Source organism: Suncus etruscus, chromosome 3 (genome assembly GCF_024139225.1).
Source record: "Suncus etruscus isolate mSunEtr1 chromosome 3, mSunEtr1.pri.cur, whole genome shotgun sequence".
NCBI classification, from domain to species: Eukaryota; Metazoa; Chordata; class Mammalia; order Eulipotyphla; family Soricidae; genus Suncus; species Suncus etruscus.
In genome coordinates, this window is record NC_064850.1 from 140,698,783 (window position 1) to 140,719,772 (window position 20,990).

A 20,990-nucleotide genomic window follows, 5' to 3' on the forward strand; every position below is an offset into this window, starting at 1 on the left:
AGACCTCTGGTGGAGGTGGATGAGAGACTCCACCAGACTCATGCTTCTTCTTGCCTGGCCTGCACTGGCATTTGATGTTCCTGTCTGGCTCCGGGCCTTTATCTTTTGCACCGCAGGGCTATCCCAGGCACCTACCTGCATCCTGCAGCCTCTGCTGCTCTCAGGCCCCAGGACGATGCTCTGCTCAGTAGACTAGCCCTAGTAGAGGTTTTTGAATCTTTGATCCTGTATCTTAGGGACTTTGATGTGCTTTGGTTTTGGAGTAACAGTAATACTGGGTCAATAGAGAAATGACAAGGATAGCACAGATTCCAGGAGGCTCCCAGCTGCCCAGCCACCTGCACCTTCGTAGCTGCAGCTCCCAGACTTAAGAAGTTAGCCAGGCAGCTCAACCGAGCACGAGTACCCAGGGCAGTGCATGTCCTGCCTCCCCATCTGCCCTCCTGCCCTCTGTCCCTCTGTCCCTCCTGTCCTTCTAGTCTCTGCCTAACCTGGTCCCTGCCTTCTTGGTCATAGAGGTGTCTACAGTTTCTTCTCCCCTACCCCTTCCTGAGTCATGCACCTCTGTGGTGGCCAGGCATGTTTCCTTCTTGGGTTGTGCTTGGGCAGCAGCTGCTGCTTCTGCTGAGACTGTCACCACTGCTGAGACTGTCACCACTGTTCTACCAGCTGTGTTTAGGTGACCCGAAAAATGCTCCCCCTTCAGTTTTGTGGGTACCCCAGGAGATGTTGCCTAGTCCTGCCCTAACCTGTAGGGTCCCAAGGATGATGGGGGCTGTGCTGGTATTTCTGGCACTGCCCCTACACCCTGGATGGATGGGAGGGCTTCCTGTTTTGACCAGAAGATAGATGCTGGGCAGCACTGACGTCTGCAGCTCAGCTTGCCATTGCTCAATTCATACATGGTTTTATTTCATTTTAATTTTACTTGGGGGAGGCTACACCTGGGTCTAATAGGCTCAGGGTCTATTCCTGAGTTCAGGGGACCACATAGGATAATGGGGATTGAATCTGGGTTTGTCTTATGCAAGGAAAGTGCATTGCCCTCTGTACTATCACTCTGGCCTCAATTCACACTTAGTTTCTGTCTGCCCTTGCTGTGGGCACCCCCATGGAAGAGAGCAACCTCTAGCCCAGTAGTCTCCATGGCGGGAAGAAGACTAGAGGGGGGAGCTTGGCAGAACCCAGAAGGCCCTTGATTATTAGGCCCTTGCTTACAGGCTGGACACAAACCTGCATGTCTGCACCTCTCTGCTGAGCAGGATCAGGTGGCCCCACCCAGCTCTGTAAGTCTGTGCCTGGGTGCGGTACCCATATCTCAGTTCCGGGGGCACCAACCCTCGCAGGCAGCTCCCCAAGCTGTGTGTGTGTGCTCAGAGGCAGAGATCTTGTTAATTATTTGCAAATCAGCCTGCAGTGAACCATCTATAGCCATCAATAAAAAGTTGCTTTATAATACCTACCGGAAGTCAGATGTTGAGAGGAATGGGCCTCCAGCTCTGGGGTCTGCTGGAGAATGGGGCTTAGTTGTCTTTTTAGGCAGGTGAAAGAATCCTCAGGGTTCTCACTGTACCCCCTCACTGAATTTGACAATCTCTCATAGTTATCATGTGACAGGTGCCCAGCATGACCTCAGTGAGACCCCCAAAGGAGGGGAACGTGCCCCAGATGCTGGAGCACCAAAATGCCCTATGTGGTACCATCAGCTGCGTGTTGCTTTTTTTTATTTAAAAAAAAATTAATATTTTTTGTTTGTTTATTTTGTTTGGGCTCAGGGGTTACTCCTGGCTCTTTGCTCAGAAATTTTTCCTGGTCATCTGCATGGAAGGCAAAAGCCCTTCTGCTGTGCTATTGCTCCAGCCCTGCATGTTGCTTTTTCTTTTGGAGATTCTTTTTGGAGCAGGACTTTGCCATCCTGACACAGTTTAGTCTCAGCTTTGCTGTGGTTGTGAATATATTCCAGGCATCAGATAATAGCTTGCTGCTGTGTCATCTGCTTTGCCCACGTTTCTTTCCTGAACCCAAGGAGTTGTTGAATTAACCAGTCTGCCTGCTACTAAGGCGTTTCCCACAATCTGCCTGACCCAACCTCTTGACCTCTCTTATCTGTGTCCCTCCGGAACTGGGTGCTCTGGTTTCTCAGGCTTGGTCTCCTGGAGCTGGATTGTCAGGTCAAAGGGCAGTGGCGTAGGGCCCCCCAGAATAGATAGCCCTCATTTATGAGCTAACAGTCTGCACACCAATCCTGCAGGACAGGGCTGGACACAGTGCCTCCTGCTGGACACCAGGTGTGCCTGCCCCAGCACCCAGACCCTCCCCAGCTTCCATCCACATCCTTTCCATCAAAATCTCTGTCCTGCTCTCTTGATGGGATGGAGGCTGCAAGCTTGTGTGGTGGAAGCACAGGGCCATGTGCTGGTTGCAAGGGGGGCCTTGAGCTGCACCTTCTCTCAAGAGGCCTGGAAAAATGGGTCTACAACCACCACCACCACCACCACCACCCCACATGCACACTCTAAATGCCAAGAGTTCAGTACTCAGTCCCTAAAAGGCAGGCATTAGAAAGGAGCCCAGCCCACAGCCTCTCTGAGTCCACTGGGCAGGGGGGTTGCACACTTCTTCACAGGCCCTGCTGACACTCCACAGTAGAACATGGCAGTTTGGGTGGAGAATGACAGACTCCCGTGACAGTTCCTGTGAGAGGCTCAAGCCAGTTGGATTCCTGATATTTATAACTCAGTATTTGTTTTAAGAAAGAAAAAATCCGGATTCTTTTACCTGGGCTTTTAGCTTTTTAGCTAAAGCTATTTAACTATTGACTGTAATTTATCTGCTTAGTTTAGAGGAATTATTTTGGTTTTCCTACAAGTCTGGCTCCTCTTTGTCTCAGTCTTTCATTTTCCTCCTCAGTTTCTTCCCCGACTTCCTGCTGCCCTGCAAAATCTCATCTCATGGATCAGCTTGTGGCGGGTATTTTCAGAGCAGGGCTGTCGTGGAAATGGGAAAGTCAACTTAATTTACCATCTAGCTGGGATCCTACTTGTAACAAGCCAGGATGATTTCCCACTGAGATGGTGTGCTATGTGCTCTCAGATTCTATCATAGGCTGCTGACCATGTCAAGGGCACCTGAACCCTGTGTTTTGCCAACTGTGCCTCTCTACTCCTGCCTGTAGGTTGCTCAGAGCATCGAGGACCATCATCAAGAAGTGATCGGATTCTGCAGAGAGAATGGCTTCCATGGCCTGGTGGCCTACGACTCTGACTACGCGCTGTGCAATATCCCCTACTACTTCAGTGCCCACGCCCTGAAGCTGAGCCGCAATGGGAAGAGCCTCACCACCAGCCAGTATCTGATGCACGAGGTGGCCAAGCAGCTGGATCTAAACCCCAACCGCTTCCCCATCTTTGCTGCCCTATTAGGTAAGTGGCTGTTGTGTCTGGCCAGTGGGGGGGACCTTCCTTGGAGCCTTCTCACTGTCCCCGTTGGGGTTTGGCACATGCTAGCTACTCTGTCTTCCGTGTTCATGTCTTGCTCATTTATGTCCAGGCTAGTAAATCAGGATTGTGAAAATAGTTCATGATGGGGACTTGGCAGAGAAGTGTGGAAAACCATTTTTAAAAAATCACAGATAAGGCGCTGTATAGTGGGGGAGGCTCCTACCTTGCACACAGTCCGCCCAAATTCTATCCCCAGCTCCACATATGATTCCCTGAGTCCCATCAAGAATGATACCTGAGCTCTTCTCTCTCTCTCTCTCTCTCTCTCTCTCTCTCTCTCTCTCTCTCTCTCTCTCTCTCTCTCTCTCTCTCTCTCTCCCAAAAAAAAAAAAAAAAAAAAAAGAATGATACCTGAGCGTAGAGGCAGGAATAAGCCCTGAGCACTGCTTGACTGCTTGAGTATGGCAGAAAGAAAAGAAAGAAAGAAAGCAAACTACAAATGTTAGCTAATAATTTTCACTATAAAAGGCAGGCATTTAAAACTTGTGTATATGGGGCTGGAGCCATAACATAGGGGATAAGGCAATTGCCTTGCACGCAGCCAACCCAAGTTTGTTTCCTGGCATCCCATAAGGTCCCCTGATCCTGCCAGGAGTAATTTCTAAACACAGAGCCAAGAGTAATAACCCCTAGTGGGACCAGGTGTGGCTCAAAAACAAAAGAAAAAAAGATAAAACTTGGGCATAAATTATATGTATTAAGGAGAAAAAATGCTGTGAAAGTTTTTACTGGCATGTTTTCTCATTTTTCAGATGAATACTACCTTATTTAAAAGAAAAATAATAAACGTAAATCAGATCACCTGTTTCCATTTCTTGCACTTTCAGTACATATTCCCTTGGGATTGGTGCTGGGAGTGATAGACCAAGTCTTGTATGCATTAACCCTGGGTTCTGTCTCTTGGAGGAATTTCTTTGTGTTGTTTTGTTTAGTTTTTGAGCCACATCCGGCATTGCTTATTAAACCTGGCTCTGAGCTCAGATCATTCCTGGTGGGGCTCAGGGGCCCATATGTGGTTGCTGGGGATCTAGCCCAGGTTCTCTGTGAATATAAAAGGCCCTACCCTCATCCTAATTTTCAAATTTCTCTTGGAAATTACACTTACACTAATTACCCAGAAAGAATGAAACCTTGCTTTCTTACTGAAAAATGAGTTTTAGTGGTGATAGAGCCATCTGTCTCATTATGTCTGTTTCATGATTACTTTCTTCTTTCTTTTCTTGGGCTGTGCATGTTATCTACTTTAATGCCTAGCTGAGTTGATAGTCACTGTGAGTGAGTCATGTGTTCTGATGAGGCCTCCATAATTTGCAAGAAGGCTCTCTTGGTCTGGATACTCAGGATTTTTTGGAAATAATTGTCGCCTTATTGCAGTGCTCAGGAAGTCCTTGGGCCCTCTCCCCCTGCCTCACCCCTAGCAGTTCTCAGCCATCCTTGTCTGTCTGCTCAACCCGAGGGCCTAGGGGTGCAGTGTGCTACTTTCATGCTTTGCAGTTCATGGTCCCTGGACCAGTCAGCTGCCAGGGCTGCATCAAAAGATGCTTCAGGGACTTTGGTGCCAACTCTTGTCGCGCATTTATTAGGCATGTACTCTGGCTGCTGCTGTTTCCAGCCCTTCTAATTGTATTTTTAAGATTAGCACCCTGATCTGGTTGTGCTTAAAAGGAGAATTAAGGGTTATTTTTAGAAGCATCTAGTCATTTCATTTTTATAAAACATTCCAGAAAAGTTTCACATAATTAGAAATTATAGTGAGGAGGGCCCGGAGAGATAGCACAGCGGTGTTTGCCTTGCAAGCAGCCGATCCAGGACCAAAGGTGGTTGGTTCGAATCCCGGTGTCCCATATGGTCCCCCGTGCCTGCCAGGAGCTATTTCTGAGCAGACAGCCAGGAGTAACCCCTGAGCAATGCCGGGTGTGGCCCAAAAACCAAAAAAAAAAAAAAAAAAAGAAATTATAGTGAGGAAGCCACATTTTTCACATGTAGTTTGGTGATGGTGTTTCAGGTTATTTAATGACCTTTGAACACAATTCTGAGTTCACACATTGTTTATTTGGTTTTGATTACAAGTGTGTGCCTTTAAGTTAGTGCTTGACTATTTTCAGTTAATTTTCTAGGGAATTCCTGTGACTTGGATTTTGGATGTTTAAAATGAATTTTATAAATACACTTTGCAGGGCTGGAGATAGCATGGAAGTAGGGTGTTTGCCTTGCATGCAGAAGAACGGTGGTTTGAATCCTGGCATCCCATAATAATCCCCTGAGTGCAGCTGGGTGTGACCCAAAAACAAACAAACAAAATATACTTTGCATTTTCAAAAGCTAACATATTAAAAGCTAAATTTTCTATTAAAATAACTGTGGATAGATACTTTATAAATACATAAAATATTTATAAACCCACAAATTGTGAGACCACCCCACATGAGTATTTTTAACCCCAGGTAGATGAGTATGAGGACGCAGGGTAGTGGTGAAAGATTCAAAAACCAAGCCAATCAGAAGAGAGTCAATGGAGTCAGTCTGTCTTTTACCTCCCGGCCTATCTGCCTCAGCCAACAGCTAGAACTGCTCTTTCTTTATTAAACCAATACCCATAACGGGGTGAAATGGGGGAAGATCTAATGATCCAGGTGAGCTATTACATATCTTAAGAGAGGAAGATAGGGGGCCGGAGAGATAGCAGAGCGGTGTTTGCCTTGCAAGCAGCCGATCCAGGACCAAAGGTGGTTCGTTCGAATCCCGGTGTCCCATATAGTCCCCCGTGCCTGCCAGGAGCTATTTCTGAGCAGACAGCCAGGAGTAACCCCCTGAGCAATGCCAGGTGTGGCCCAAACCCCCCCCCCCCAAAAAAAAGAGAGGAAGATTGTCTTTGTTTTGAGTTAATAACTGGATGTCATCTTACAGTTGTACCCTTTCTGTTTTTTGTTTGTTTGTTTGTTTTGTTTTGTTTTGGGGGGGGCCACACAGGTTTGATGCTCAGGGGTTACTCCTGGCTAGGCGCTCAGAAATTGCCCCTGGCTTGGGGGGACCATATGGGACGCCGGGAGATCGAACCACGGTCCTTCCTTGGCTAGCGCTTGCAAGGCAGACACCTTACCTCTAGCGCCACCTCGCCGGCCCCAGTTCTACCTTTTCTGTTTAAAACAAAACAAAAAAAATTTAGAAAAGCTATACAAGTTTTGTTCTACTTTTCTCTGCCAGAGGCAGGAACCCCAGATCAGAAATTATAAAAAAAGTTGGCTATAAAAGTGTCAAAGGTCAGATTGTACATACATATTTTCAAAACAATCAGCTTTTTATTATATATATATCACTAAAATTTTTTCCTAGACTTTTCTGAACATAAACATTAGAACCTTTCTGCATTCACTATGACAACTATGTGATGATTTTCTTTCTTTCTTTCTTTCTTTCTTTCTTTCTTTCTTTCTTTCTTTCTTTCTTTCTTTCTTTCTTTCTTTCTTTCTTTCTTTCTTTCTTTCTTTCTTTCTTTCTTTCTTTCTTTCTTTCTTTCTTTCTTTCTTTCCTTTCTTCTTTCTTTCTTTCTTTCTTTCTTTCTTTCTTTCTTTCTTTCTTTCTTTCTTTCTTTCTTTCTTTCTTTCTTTCTTTCTTTCTTTCTTTCTTTCGTTCTTTCTTTCTTTCTTTCTTTCTTTCTTTCTTTTTATTTTTTTTTTTTTGGTTTTTCGGCCACACCCGGTAACGCTCAGGGGTTGCTCCTGGCTCGGGGGACCATATGGGACACCGGGGATCGAACCGAGGTCCGTCCAAGGCTAGTGCAGGCAAGGCAGGCACCTTACCTTTAGCGCCACCGCCCAGCCCCATTCTTTATTTTTTTTGTTTGATGATTTTCTTTAAATAAATTATCTTTGTCTTATACATAGCACAAATTTTATCCTAGACTTTTCTGAACATAAACATGAGAACTTTTCTGCATTCATTCACTATGTCAACTATGTGATGATTTTCTTTAAATAAATTAAAATAATTTGGGGCCGGGAAGGTGGCGCTAGAGGTAAGGTGTCTGCCTTGCATGTGCTAGCGTAGGACGGACCTCGGTTTGATCCCCTGCATCCCATATGGTCCCCCCAAGCCAGGGGCGATTTCTGAGCACATAGCCAGGAGTTACCCCTGGGCGTCAAACGGGTGTGGCCCCAAAAACCAAAAAAAAAAAAAAAAAAAAAATCTTAACATTATGCATTTACCCAGAACTCTGCAAACTAATATTAATATGGTAGCTAAGTGACCAGACCAGAACAACATAAGCCATTCAGATGGGGGCATGTGTACTATTCCAGTGACAGGCACTGCACACTCCGTCCAGCTGAAGGAAGTCGTGGTGGAAATTATCCATAGAGAGTCAAATAACTCACCATCGTTGGGGGTCTTCTTGGGTCCCTGGGTCTTGGGTCACTGTTCAAGCACAAGTTGTAAAATAAAAATCCACAAGTTGTGAGACTACCCCACATGTGTATCTCTAACCCCAGGTGGACTGGTTTGAAGAAGCAGGGTTGTGGTGAAAGATTCATAAAACAAGCCAGTGAGGAGAGATTCATTGGAGTCAGTCTACTTTTCTCCTCCTGGCCTCTCTTCCTCAGCCGAAAGCCAGAATTGCTCTTTCTTTATTAAACTAATATCTATTGGTGGCAGGGGGGAAGGTCAAGTAATCCAGGTGGGCTTTACATATCAAAAGAGATTTAACAGAAAGTGGAAGATGGAATATCTTTGTGTTGAGTTATTAGCTGGGTGTCATCTTAACACTTATGAAAAGTCCTTTTCTTAGATTGCTTATGTTTAAAAAAACAACACTGAGTATTTCTTTTGAAATAAGACTAACTCATATTCCTAGAAGTTTTGGTTTGTCCTACTACAACCCCTTGTTCTCCCTTGAATATATATCTTCCTTGCTTTTTTCCTCGCTTCTTATTTCTACTCTGGATAAACTTGTGTTTGCTCTTAAATATGTATTCCCCCCATTCACATCTTTCTTTCTTTCTTTCTTTTTTTTTGTTTTTCTTTATGGTTTTGGGCCACACTTGGTGGTGCCACTCAGGGGTTACTCCTGGTTCTGTACTATCGCTCTAGCAACCACACACTTATTTATTTGTTTGTTTGTTTTTGTTTTGGGGCCACACCCGGCAGTGCTCAGGGGTTACTCCTGGCTATCTGCTCAGAAATAGCTCCTGGCAGGCACGGGGGACCATATGGGACACCGGGATTCGAACCAACCACCTTGGGTCTAGGATCGGCTTTTTGCAAGGCAAATACCGCTGTACTATCTCACTGACCCCTATTTATTTATTTTTTGTTTTGGGATCACACCTGCTGACCTTCAGGGGTTACTCCTGGCTATGCACTCAAAAACCAATCCTGGCTTGGGGGACCATATAGGATGCCAGGGGAATCTATCCACGGTCTGTCCTAGGCTATCGCTTTGCCTCTGGTTAGATGTAATACGAGGTAGTGTTGTGAAGGATGCTACCCTGCATTGCTTTCTGTGAGCAGTGCAAGTACTGTTCTCCCATTGTGGAAGAGAGTAAGTTCTATTTTGAAAAGCCCAGAATCATAGCACCTCACTTGCACGAACATAACTCAAGCAGGGCTGCCCATTTATCCCATGTCTGAACTTCATTGGACACAGACAGTGGCTCTTCAGGCCACGGTTCTCACCTGCTAGGTTTTGTTTGTGCCCAGCCTTGGGATAGGGAAACTTATAGCTAATATTCACCTTCTTTACCCAGGGGTGCTAGTGGGAGTCCTGGGCAGGATGCTTGTCGTCCCTGTCCCTGGCACAGACCATTGCCTCTATCTTAGCCTGGCTCAGAGATTGTGTGGGCCTCAGATCCTGCCCTGGGCAGTGAGCCTAGTGTACTGGGCACTGTGGGAACCGCAGCCGCCTTGGGAACAAGTGGGAACTTGTTGCTACTCTTATCGGCCATCCTGGCATTTACCAGCCTGGCACCCATTTGGATGCCACACTGAAAGCTGTTCGGCACCTTTCTTGCATAGGTTCTGCTGATCCTGTCCTAGAATTCCACTACATGCATCAGGCAACTGCAAGAAGTCACCTGGTTTTGTGTCTCGCTTCCTGTTAAAAGATGAAAAAGGGTTGGTGCCTCTGTGAAAGTCTGTGGGGGTGCATCAGGAAAGGTGGTCCTAGCTAGAATAGTCACATTGCAGACTAAAGTGAGCAGAGGTGCTGCGGGGCCACCAGGGGCCACTCTCACCCCCATTTGTCTCCTAGGAAACCACATCCTGCCTGATGAAGACCTCGCCTCTTTCCACTGGAGCCTGCTCGGTCCAGAACATCCACTCGCCTCCCTGAAGGTAAAGTTCACTTCCTTCTCAGCAGGGGAATCTAGCTAGATTTGGCTGTTGCTTGAATAATGTAAGTTACATACTATTCTATGTAGAAAGAAATTGTAGGGGACAGAGTGCTTTCTCCTATATGTGGGATATAAAGAAACTTTGTAAAGAAAAATCAGAGCTCCAAAGTCAGTGGAAACAAAGCACAGGAAAACTGGTGTTCAGACATGAAGCTTGTCCCTAGGGCTAGGGTACAGGAGATAAGTTAGGGAAGGTACAGTGATGGAGAGAAAATTGTTTGCCATAGAGGCAAATTGGAGGATGGGCCAGGAGGGAAAGACACTGGTGAGGGGAAGTGAACTCTGGCAAAGGGATTGTTACTAGAACATCTTATATCTGAAACTCAATCATGAATATTTTTGTAACTCTAATTCATGGTGATTAAAAAAAAGATAAGGGAATTCTTTACCTCTTTAAAACTTCATTCTAGTATTTTACTCAGGAACTATGTAATTTTATTGTTTATTGTTCACCATACTTTAACATACTATTTTTAAATGTTTAAAATAAAAAATATCGTGTGCTTCCTTCTAATTTCAGGGTGTGTACTATATTATAAATAATTTGTTAGAGGCTGGAGCTATAGTATAGTAGGTAGAACTTGGATGCAGCTGGCCCAGGTTTGATCCCTGGGATCCCATGTGGTCTGAGCCTGTCAGGAGTGATTTCAGAGTGCAGAACTAGAAATAACCCCTGAGCACTGCCAGGTGTAACCTAAAAACAAAGAACCAAAAATATTCACCATGATATGTGTATTTTGGGCAGCATATAAATGACCTTGAGAAAATTTCTTTAGAAAATTCTTTATGTTGGGGGCAGAGCAGTAAGGCATTTGCCTTGCACACGACTGACCCAGGACGGACCTTGGTTTGATCCTCTGCATCCCATATTGTCCTCCAAGCCAGGAGGGATTTCTGAACATATAGCCAGGAGTAACCCATGAGCGTCACCAGGTGTGCCCACCACCCAAAAAGAAAAGAAAAGAAAAGAAAATTCTTTATGTTTCTAGATAGAAAATGTTTATTTTTTTTGAGCTGTATCTGACAGTGCTCAGGGTTTACTTCTGGTGGTGCTTAGGGGACCACCTCTGATGCCTCTGATTGGACTTGGATTGGCAGCGTGCAAGCCAAGGCAAGTGCCTCGACTCCTGTACTTTATTCTTTTTTGAGAGCGGGAATTGGGCCACACCCGGTGGTACTTGAGTTACTCCTTGCTCTGTACTCAGAAATTACTTCAAGCAGGCTCAGGGGACCATATGGAATGTGGGGATTGAACCTGGGTTGGCGCTTGCAAGGCAAATGCCCTACCTGGTGCAGCCAACCCCTTTCTTTCTTTCCAGCACATACACACATCCCATAGGAAGAATCTTTTAGTTAAAATTTTACATATATATTTTTCTTTTTTGGTTTTGGGGCCACATCTATCAATGCTTAGGGCTTGCTCCTGGCACTCCTGACATTGTGGGGGTGTGGGGGGATGAGGGGGAGAAAGGAGATCAAATCCAAGTCAGCTGTGTGCAAGGCCAGTGCCTTACCCGATGCTATGCTATCTATCTAGCCCTGTACTAACTCTTAATAGATAATATAGTAGCTATTGTTCACTTCGATATCTTGCTAAAACGGTTGATAAGCTTTATCACTTTCTTACCACTTTTCTGAAATTACAAAATAGTCAAGACTTTGTTGCTTTTTGACTAATGGAGACCCAAGGTTATTAGGGAAATGGTCCATTTGTCCTCTTTGAGTTAGTATTCAAATTTTAGGTTGTTATTTTTCCTCTCTTTTCTGTTTATGTACTTTCATAAGTTTTCATCCAAAAAGTATCACCTTAGTTTGATTTTTGAAGGGAGAAGGTCAGGGTTTGTGAGCAGCATAGTAATGAGTGGGTTGGGCTGAGCTGAGTGCTGGGTGCTCTGTTTCCTGTGATCTCCTTGTGGGGCCCAGCAGCCTGGGCCTTGAGCCTGGCCCTCAAAGGCTGCTTGCTGGCTGGGCACTGGGAGGTGAACAAAGCTCCAGCCCAGCTGGCTGACTCCCTGGAGTGAAGGAGTTGCTTCTTGCAGTGATTTCCGAAGGTCCTTTTTTTTTTCTCTGAAATTCTAACGTCTTTCAGAGCTTCCCCTCTCCGATACACAGACATAATGGTGATTAGCATCTCATTGCAATGAAACTTCAGAGTTAGGTTAAGTGTCTGGAATGTTTTCTTGGAGTCCCATTTTGTTTCTCTTAGCTTGTTTCTTGCTCCTCATACCCACTTTCTTTTCATTTCTTCCTAATATGCCTTAATACAGGGGTCTCAAACTCAATTTACCTGGAGGCCGCAGGAGGCAAAGTCGGGGTGATCCTTGAGTGCAAAGTCAGTAGTAAGCCTTGAACATTGGGGGGTGTGACCCAAACAACTAAAACAAAACAAAACAAAAAAAAGATTCCTCTAGGGCAGGGCCACAAAATGTTGTACGGTGGGCCAGAAACGGCCCTCGGGCTTCGAGTTTGAGACCCCTGCATATTTTCTTTTTTATCCCAGTAATGCTTGGGATAGAGGTTTATCAGCTGCCCCCTTCCCCCTTGATAGAGATCAGTTGTTTTCTTTGCTTTTTTGTCCCTGACAGAGAAAAGCCTTCTGTTTGCTGTTGGCTGGAGTATTCTTGGCATGAGTTCGTTCTCACAGCCCTGTATCTCGTACCAACGCCTGGTGATGCAGCATTGAGATGCAGGCTGGGCAGAGTGCAGGCTGTGATCAGGCCGACCTCAGAGCTCGTTAGTTTGTTGGCAGCACGTGGAAGTTGAGACAAGCAGACAAGATGAAGGCTGGGTCTTAGGAAACTTACTTGGTTTTGAAAAGCTGAATCAGGCTTCAGGATCTTCCCTATAACCAGCTTCATGTGTGCAGCAAGGAATGACATTTGGAACTATAGGTAACGAAATGTGAGAGAACAGAGAATTGGTTGTTCTCTAGCAGGCAGCTTGGCTTGTCGGCTCTTTTGGGTGTGGGAGAGATTGTTTTCTCTGGTGTAGGTATTCTGACATGGTGTTTGTCTCACGAATTGCTGAAATACTGGATGGAAACTGGCAACTGAAAAATCAAGATCATTTCTGTCTTTGAAGTGTGTATTTAGAATTCTAGTTAAAGTTGCCAAGGGCTGGGTGAAGACTCCCTTCCACCCACCTCACCCCACATGTCTGAAGGGCTCCATAGCCATCCTTGTGTTCCTGAACTGACCCTCGAACTTGCCACACTTCAACTCTGCCTGCCCCCTTTGTCCTGTGAGCATCTGGCATGGCTCATGGGTGATGAATTCCAGGGCTTTATGCTGGGGGTTGGGGATACTCATAGCTGGCACCCTCATGCTACAGTGAATAGCCATGAGAAGCAAAGGTGGCAGTTTAGGGGGGAAAATTAGAGACTGGGGGAAAGATGATGCTAAGAGTGAAAATCTTCCAGAATAGGAGTTTTGGAAGCACAAACCTGCTTCTACACATAACCCTACTGTGGTGATGGTGGTGGTTTTAGTTTTGGAGATGATGGTGATTATTTTTGTTTTGGAGCCAGACTTAATAATGCTCAGTGCTTAGTCTGGCTCTGCACTTAGATATCACTCTTGTTGGGGTTCAGGAGACCATATGGAGTGGTGCTGGTGATAAAACCTGGGCTGGCTATGTGCAGTGCAAACACCCCACATGTTCCAGTCTCTGTGAAACCATATTCATATTGTTGAATTCATCTGCCTGGAACAAAGAGGCCTAGTACCTAATCTGGAGGCTAGCTCCAAATGTTTACTTCCTTTCCTACAAAGCAAGTAACTAAAAATGACTTGGAATTGCTACAAAGTACCATTAAAAGGGGCAGTTTATTATCGCCTTTTGATTTTTAATTAAATATGACTTTCTATCCATGGAGATTGAAGCACTTATTTTAATATAAACATTTTGCTTTTATCCCTGACATCACACCGTTTGGACTAAAATAAAAATGAGACTGTACATAAACCTGCATAGGGGCTGGCACAATCCTGGGGGTACTGGGTGCTATTCCATTGTAGCATTGCAGTGATTTCTTTTTCTGTGGCTCACTAGGTTCCAGTGTATTAGTTATATTTGTTTTGTTTTATTTCAGATTGTAGGCAAACCGTTCACATGTGCCATGCCTCTTACATGTGTATGTCCCAGGTATACATGTATACATGAATATTCACATATTATGAGCATGCCTGTTTGTGTTTCCATTTATGTATTTGCTTCAGAGCCTCTTTAAGATGTCCAGGAGTCCTAAGGATTTGTTGTCTCCTCGTTCTATTGATTGTCTTAGCACTCAGTCTCCAGCCAACAGGAGTGTTTAATTCTCCCATTTTGGTGCTGGCAAGTTCCTTACAGACATTGGCAAGTGGTTTGTTTTTAGTTTTGGACCACACCCGTGGTGCATAGGTTACTCTTGGTAGTACTTAGAAACCATTACTCCTGCATGCAGAGCCTGTATTCCAGCCCAGAACTATCTTTTGGGCCTACTGTGACAAGTGTTTTGTTTGTCTGTTTATGGTTTGGGGGCCAAACTTGGAGATGCTCAAAGTTTATTTTTGACTCTACACTCAGAAATTACTCCTGGCAGTACTTGTCAGACCAAATGGGATGCCAGGGATTGAACCCTGGTTAGATGAGCCCTAAATGCTATACTATCTTTCTGGCCTCAAAAAGCGTTTTAAAATTGGCAACAATGTCAGAAATTTGGGGTCAGATAAAACTTTATGGATTGCATTCCTGGCACTGCATAGTCTCCCTAACACCAGTGAGAGTGGCCCAAGAGAACAGAGGCAGGAGTTGCCTCTGACCCCACTGGGCATGACCCATACAGCTACCATCCCAGACATATCAGAAGTTGAATCAGATGGTTTAATGAGTGTTTATAGTTCAGTGTATCTGGGGATCATGCTTTGAGCGGGAATTCTGAGATGAATGCTGTTTTAATCCTGTCCAGTTGCCTGTTGGATGTTTGTGATAATGAAATCACTGCCATTTTTACCCTAGTGCATCATGGTCTGAAAAATAGTTGCTAGTTTCTTTCCTCTTTTGTTTTTGTTTTTGTTTTTTGTTTTTTTGGGTCACACCCGGCTGCGCTCAGGGGTTACTCCTGGCTCCACACTCAGAAATCGCTCCTGGCAGGTTCGGGGGACCATATGGGATGCTGGGATTCGAACCAATGACCTTCTGCATGAAAGGCAAATGCCTTACCGCTGTGCTATCTCTCTGGCCCCTCTTTCCTCTTGATTTTATGGAGGTGATATTTTATGGTTCAGCAAGTGGTCTATCTTGGGGAATGGCCACATGCATTGAAGATGAATGTGTATTTAGCATTTGGAGGATGAAAAAATTCTATATATCTATTAGTCCAGTTCTATTTCTTCAAAGCCAATATATCCTTGAATTTTAGCCTGATTGATCGATTAAGAGGTGATGGTAGTATTGAAGTCTTTGGTTCTTATGTTTCTGTTGAATTTATCTCGAAGTTCTATTGTTCGTTTATTTTTAGAATATTTTTTCCATCTTCTATTTGTTTATTTTAAGACTTTTCCATCTTCTCTTGTCTGGAGGTGTTATGCAGCTCATCTTTGAGCTCACTGATTCTGTCTTCAGCAGATGTTACTCTGCTGTTAAGGCCTTCCGATGTGTTTTTATTTTGCCTACCAAGTTTTTCAGTTCTGTCATTTCTGTTTGAAATGACATTTCTCATTTACTTTCATAGCCTCTTGAATCTGTTGGCTGTCCAGTCCATTGCTTCTTTGAGTTTTTTGAACATCCTCAATTTTTCTCTCTAAAGTCCTTATCAGGGGCCGGGAAGGTGGCGCTAGAGGTAAGGTGTCTGCCTTGCAAGTGGACGGAACGTGGTTCGATTCCCCAATGTCCCATATGGTCCCCCCAAGCCAGGAGTAACCTCTGAGCGTCAAACGGGTGTGGCCCAAAAACAAAACAGAAAAAAAACAACCTCCTTTTAGTGAGGCTATATAGGTGGCTAATCCTAATCCTAATTGGATCGTTATTCATTGAGCATGGTGAGGTTCTGCATTGCTTTCCCATTGTGACAGTTTTGGTTTGGTGGTGTGTTTTATGTGTTGTGGTGTGGCTCACTAACTGGAAGAAATGCGCAGCCTCAGAGTGAAGCAGAACGACCTCTTCTCAGGGCACACTGACTTGGGGTAAAAAAAGGCTTTTCTAAGTCACAAAGAGGACCTACTATTAGTCTGTCTACCTTTGCTTCTTGAGACCTAGAGTCTCAAAGTGAAACATCCTTTTGAGTTCTGGGAAAGGGGTATTGCTGGTCCCAGGGAATACAAGGGCAGAGGCTAGAATGAGGCAGAGAAGGCAAAGGCAGCAAGGAGATGGGGCAGGAGAGATAGCATGGAGGTAAGGCGTTTGCCTTCCATGCAGAAGGACAGTGGTTCGAATCCCGGCATCCCATATGTTTCCCCGAGCCTGCCAGGAGCGATTTCTGAGCGTAGAGCCAGGAGTTACCCCTGAGCGCTGCCGGGTCGTATCCAAAAACCAAACACCAAAAAAAAAAAAATTTGAATTTACTCATGTGCGCCTGAGATCTTTTTTTTGGGGGGGGGAGGGGTCACACCCAGACAGAGGGACCATATAAGAATTCGAACACCGTCCGTCCTGAATCGGCTGTGTACAAGGCAAACACCCTTCTGCTGTGCTATCTCTCTGGCTCCTGATGGAGTTTTTTGTTTGTTTGTTTTATTTATTTTATTATCTTTATTTAAATACCTTAATTACAAACATGATTATAGTTGGGTTTCAGTCATAAAAAGAACACCCCCCCCCTTCACCAGTGCAACATTCCAATCACCAATGTCCCCAATCTTCCTCCTTCTCCCCCCCACCCCGCCTGTATTCAAGACAGGCATTCTATTTTTCTCACTCATTAACATTGTCACCATAGTTGTCAGTGTAGTTATTTCTCTAACTGTACTCTTTGTTGTGAGCTTCATATCTTGAGCTGGTCATTCTAGCCCTCATCTGTATTGTGTCTGGGCATTATTTCACTAATGTCTTTTATTTTTCTTAAAACCCATGGATGAGTGAGACAATTTTGTGTCTGTCTCTCTCCCTCTGACTTATTTCACTCAGCATAATAGATTCCATGTACATCCATATATAGGAAAATTTCATGACTTCATCTCTCCTGATGGCTGCATAATATTCCATTGTATATGTACCACAGTTTCTTTAGCCATTCATCTGTTGAAGGGCATCTTGATTGTTTCCAGAGTCTGGTTATTTTAAATAGTGCTGCAATGAATATAGGTGTGAGGAAGGCATTTTTGAGTTGTATTTTTGTGTTCCTAGGGTATATCCCTAGGAGTGGTATAGCTGGAACATATGGGAGCTCAATTTCCAGTTTTTTGAGGAATCTCCATATTATTTTCCATAAAGACTGGACTAGATGGCATTTCCACCAGCAGTGAATAAGAGTTCCTTTCTCTCCACATCCCTGCCAGCACTGATTGTTCTTGTTCTTTGTGACGTGTGCCAATCTCTAGTGTGAGATGGTACCTCATAGTTGTTTCGATTTACATCTTCCTGATGATTAGTGATGTGGAGCATTTTTTCATCTGCCTTTTGTCCATTTCTATTTCACAAGGCTTCCTCTCAGCCAGAATCAGGTGTGTGCAGGGTTGCATAACAGAGGTTCTTGGAACCTTGTTCATCCTCCTCAGGCTGCACTTATATGTAGTGGGGAACAACCTGTTGAATCCGTCCATTTCTGAGAAGAAAGGTGTAAGCTACCAAAATGCATAAATCCTACTAACCTAATCTGTGTTCTTGAAGAAAAAGAAAAAACAAACCCATTTTTCATGAATGTGTGTTTATTTTCCTCTTAGCAACTGCACTGGGATCATCAGCTCTCCGTACACACATTCTTCCAAGTCTCTCAACTAATGTCTCTCGTGGGCTGCTGGTCCGGGTCACTCCCACCCCCCCCCCCCACACACACACCCGGGTCACTCCCACCCCCCTCCACACACACACTCACTCCCACCCACACACACACACACCCGGGTCACTCCCACCCCCCCACCCCCCCCCACACACACACATTCTTCCAAGTCTCTCAACTAATGTCTCTCGTGGGCTGCTGGTCCAGGTCACTCCCACCCCCCACACACACACACACTCTCTCTCTCTCTCTCTCTCAGCTGGTCCGGGTCACTCCCACCCCCCCCCACACACACACACACTCTCTCTCTCTCAGCTGGTCCGGGTCACTCCCACCCCACCCCCACCACACACACACACTCTCTCTCTCTCAGCTGGTCCGGGTCACTCCCACCCCACCCCCACCACACACACACACACACACACACACACACACACACACACACACACACACACACACACACACACAGAGCTGAGCTGGGTTTTCTGTGGCAGGAAGCGGGGGTCGGGGAGCAGACCTCCCCTCGCTTCGTAGACTGTTTCACACGGCCCACTGACAGGCCTCTTTGGAGGAGAGAGGAAGAGCTGTGAGGAGGACTGAGGGAATTCTGTCCACAGCGTGAGGGCCTTTATGGGGACCCACTTGCTGATGTGGTGCTTGTTGCGCAGGTCCGTGCCCACCAGCTGGTCTTGCCGCCCTGCGATGTGGTGATCAAGGCCGTGGCTGACTATGTCCGCAACATCCAGGACACCTCCGACCTGGACGCCATTGCCAAAGACGTGTTCCAGCACTCTCAGGTGAGGCCCGGTGCACAGGGCCAGCAGGGTGTGTGCAGGTAGCCACTGGTTGGGCTCAGCTTCCCGCTTCCCGGAGTAGCACAGTAGGACTCCTGGTCTTTTTGGGGCCCAAAGGCTCTCTGGACCCACTGCCTGTTTCTTCAGACTTCAGGCAGGGATCATCTCCTTGTTCGGAGATGGTGACCACAGGGACTGCTGAGTAAGGAGTCAAGGTTAGTGGGGTGGTGTGAGTCAGGGTTGTGGAGAGGTAAGTTTGTTGCTGCTCTGCTACTCACCATCCTTCTCAGCTTCCCTTCCCTCATGCCAGAGATGTGTGTGGCCCTCTGGCTGAGTGTTATACTTGTGCTGAATTGTGAGGCCCTGTTTCTCTGCATGTTTGCTACGGGCACACTAACTTACCAGCCTTTTTCCTCTCTGGATTCTAGTCTAGAACAGATGACAAAGTGATTCGATTTAAGAGAGCGATTGGCTATTACTCAGCAACTAGCAAGCCGATGGCGTTTCACCCTCCTCATTACTTAGGTAAGTGACAGGCCTGTGGCTGCCTCCTGTGGGTCCCGAGAGAGGTCTGCACTCAGGACACAGCTCAGTTCAGGAAGTTGCTGAAGGACCTGCAGGCTCTGAGCTTGGGAGGGTGAGGGGGCAGGGTCATGAGTCCTTCCTAGGTCAGCTCCCAGGAGCTCTTTTAGCTTATTCCCACCCCCCTTTGGTTTTGGGGCCACAGCCAGCAGTCCTCAGGATCACTCCTGGTGGTGCTTGGGGGACCCTGTGTGATGCGGTGTGGTGATCAAATCTGGGTCAACCACATGCCAGGCAGGTGCCTAAACCCTCTCTAGTACTAGTTCAGTAGCTTCTTATAGCAAGCATACCTTCCCCATCTGATACAATTTAGGATTACTGGTATTCCACTTGAAGAAATTGAATACTTAACATCTATGCAGAAATGTGCACATGGAGGTTTATGGCAGTCTAATTTATCATTGCCAAGATATAAAAGTCTCTTAAGAAAGATGTTGTTCAGGAGTTGAATGGGTCTAGACTGTGCTATATCCAGAGAGATTATTACTCAATGTAGAAAAAGTGCTGTCAGGCCGTGGAGAGGGTTGGAGGAGCCTTAACTCTGCCACTGCATATAAGAAGGACATCATGACTGCCCCCTCTAAAGCCAGAACTGTGTCTGTCAGCTGCTCATGTGAGGAGAGCTGTGGCTGCCAACTGGTCTTTACTGCTTTTCCAATAATGGTTATTATTTTTGGGCACAGCCAGTGACACACATGGGTCATTCCTGGCTCTGCCCTCAGAAATCACTCCTTGGAGGTGCTGGGGGATGGGGACACTTCTGTGAGGTACTAGGGATTGAATCTAGCGGGGCTACATGCAAGGCAAATGCCCTATGCATTGTACTATCACTCTGGCCCCGTCCACAGATCTAAAGTAAATAAGAGCAGACCTTCCAGAAAAGGCAGATCTGTGGGGGCAATGAGATGCCACTGGCTGTCAAGATGGGCGCAGAGGGAGAGATGGAAAGAGCAAAGCCAGTGGCTTTAGGGAAGTGGGACTGTTCTGAGGGATCCTCTGGAGGTAGGTCCACGACATTGTCTGCCTATCTACTCCTCTAGGGTGGGCACCACCAAGAATGGACCTAACAGAACTGGGACTTTAGTTACTGACATGCCCATGTCGGATTGTTGGTCATAACAATAACATAACCAAGTATGTTGGTATGAGGATATATGACATATCTGAAGGGGTGTCCTGGCCGATGACACAAGTAGATTGTGCTTGAGGCAGTCCCCTCTCTGTGCAGTCAGGAAAGTGAGTTTCAGTGGATCATGCCCTGCTCTCAGCCCTCTCCCTGTCTCCAGGTCACCTGCAGAACCTGGTTGAGGGTCTCTTTGCTCTTGCAATGGCTTTACTACATCTGTGCCCTGTGTTCTGAATAGAACTGTGTGTGTTCTGTGCCTGGCCAGAGCCTTCCTGGGCATGCAGGCAACCCTGCTGAGGTTGGAATGGACAGGTGCAAGCTGGGGACAGGAGGAGGGTTCAGTCTGTAGCACCCCTAAGGTCATCTTTGTGCTGCTGGGAACAGCTTTTGTATCCACACTACTGGCCAGCATCCACCCAATTGACAGAGAAGCACTGATTTGAGGGTTCCTTGCAACTCTTATCTGCTCTACTGGGTGCCTAGTGTTGGCACCAGCCTGAGGGGGGTGAACCTAGCCTGGGACCCTGCTCTGTTGGTCCCACATGGCTCCCAAGCTTGTGTACCCTGTTCCAGCAGTCTGTATTGTGAGGTTGGGCAGGGCCCAGCTTTGCTGTCAGGTACGAAAAAACTCATCTCATGGTCAGGACAGTTATCTCTTTCATCACATGGAATGTTTGTAATTTTTCAAGA

The 20,990-nt window shown here is 45.9% G+C and overlaps 1 protein-coding gene across 2 annotated transcripts in view; it reads left to right on the plus strand.

The window, feature by feature from the left end:
- The window catches only part of FAM120A (family with sequence similarity 120A), a 79,954-nt gene that overhangs the window by 13,842 nt on the left and 45,122 nt on the right, over window positions 1-20,990 (plus strand). For both annotated transcript variants that reach the window (XM_049769991.1, XM_049769992.1), the window contains exons 2-5: window positions 3,176-3,422; window positions 9,745-9,827; window positions 18,467-18,595; window positions 19,021-19,117. In XM_049769991.1, coding sequence (XP_049625948.1) covers window positions 3,176-3,422; window positions 9,745-9,827; window positions 18,467-18,595; window positions 19,021-19,117 — 556 coding nt within the window. The remainder of the gene's footprint in view (window positions 1-3,175; window positions 3,423-9,744; window positions 9,828-18,466; window positions 18,596-19,020; window positions 19,118-20,990) is intronic.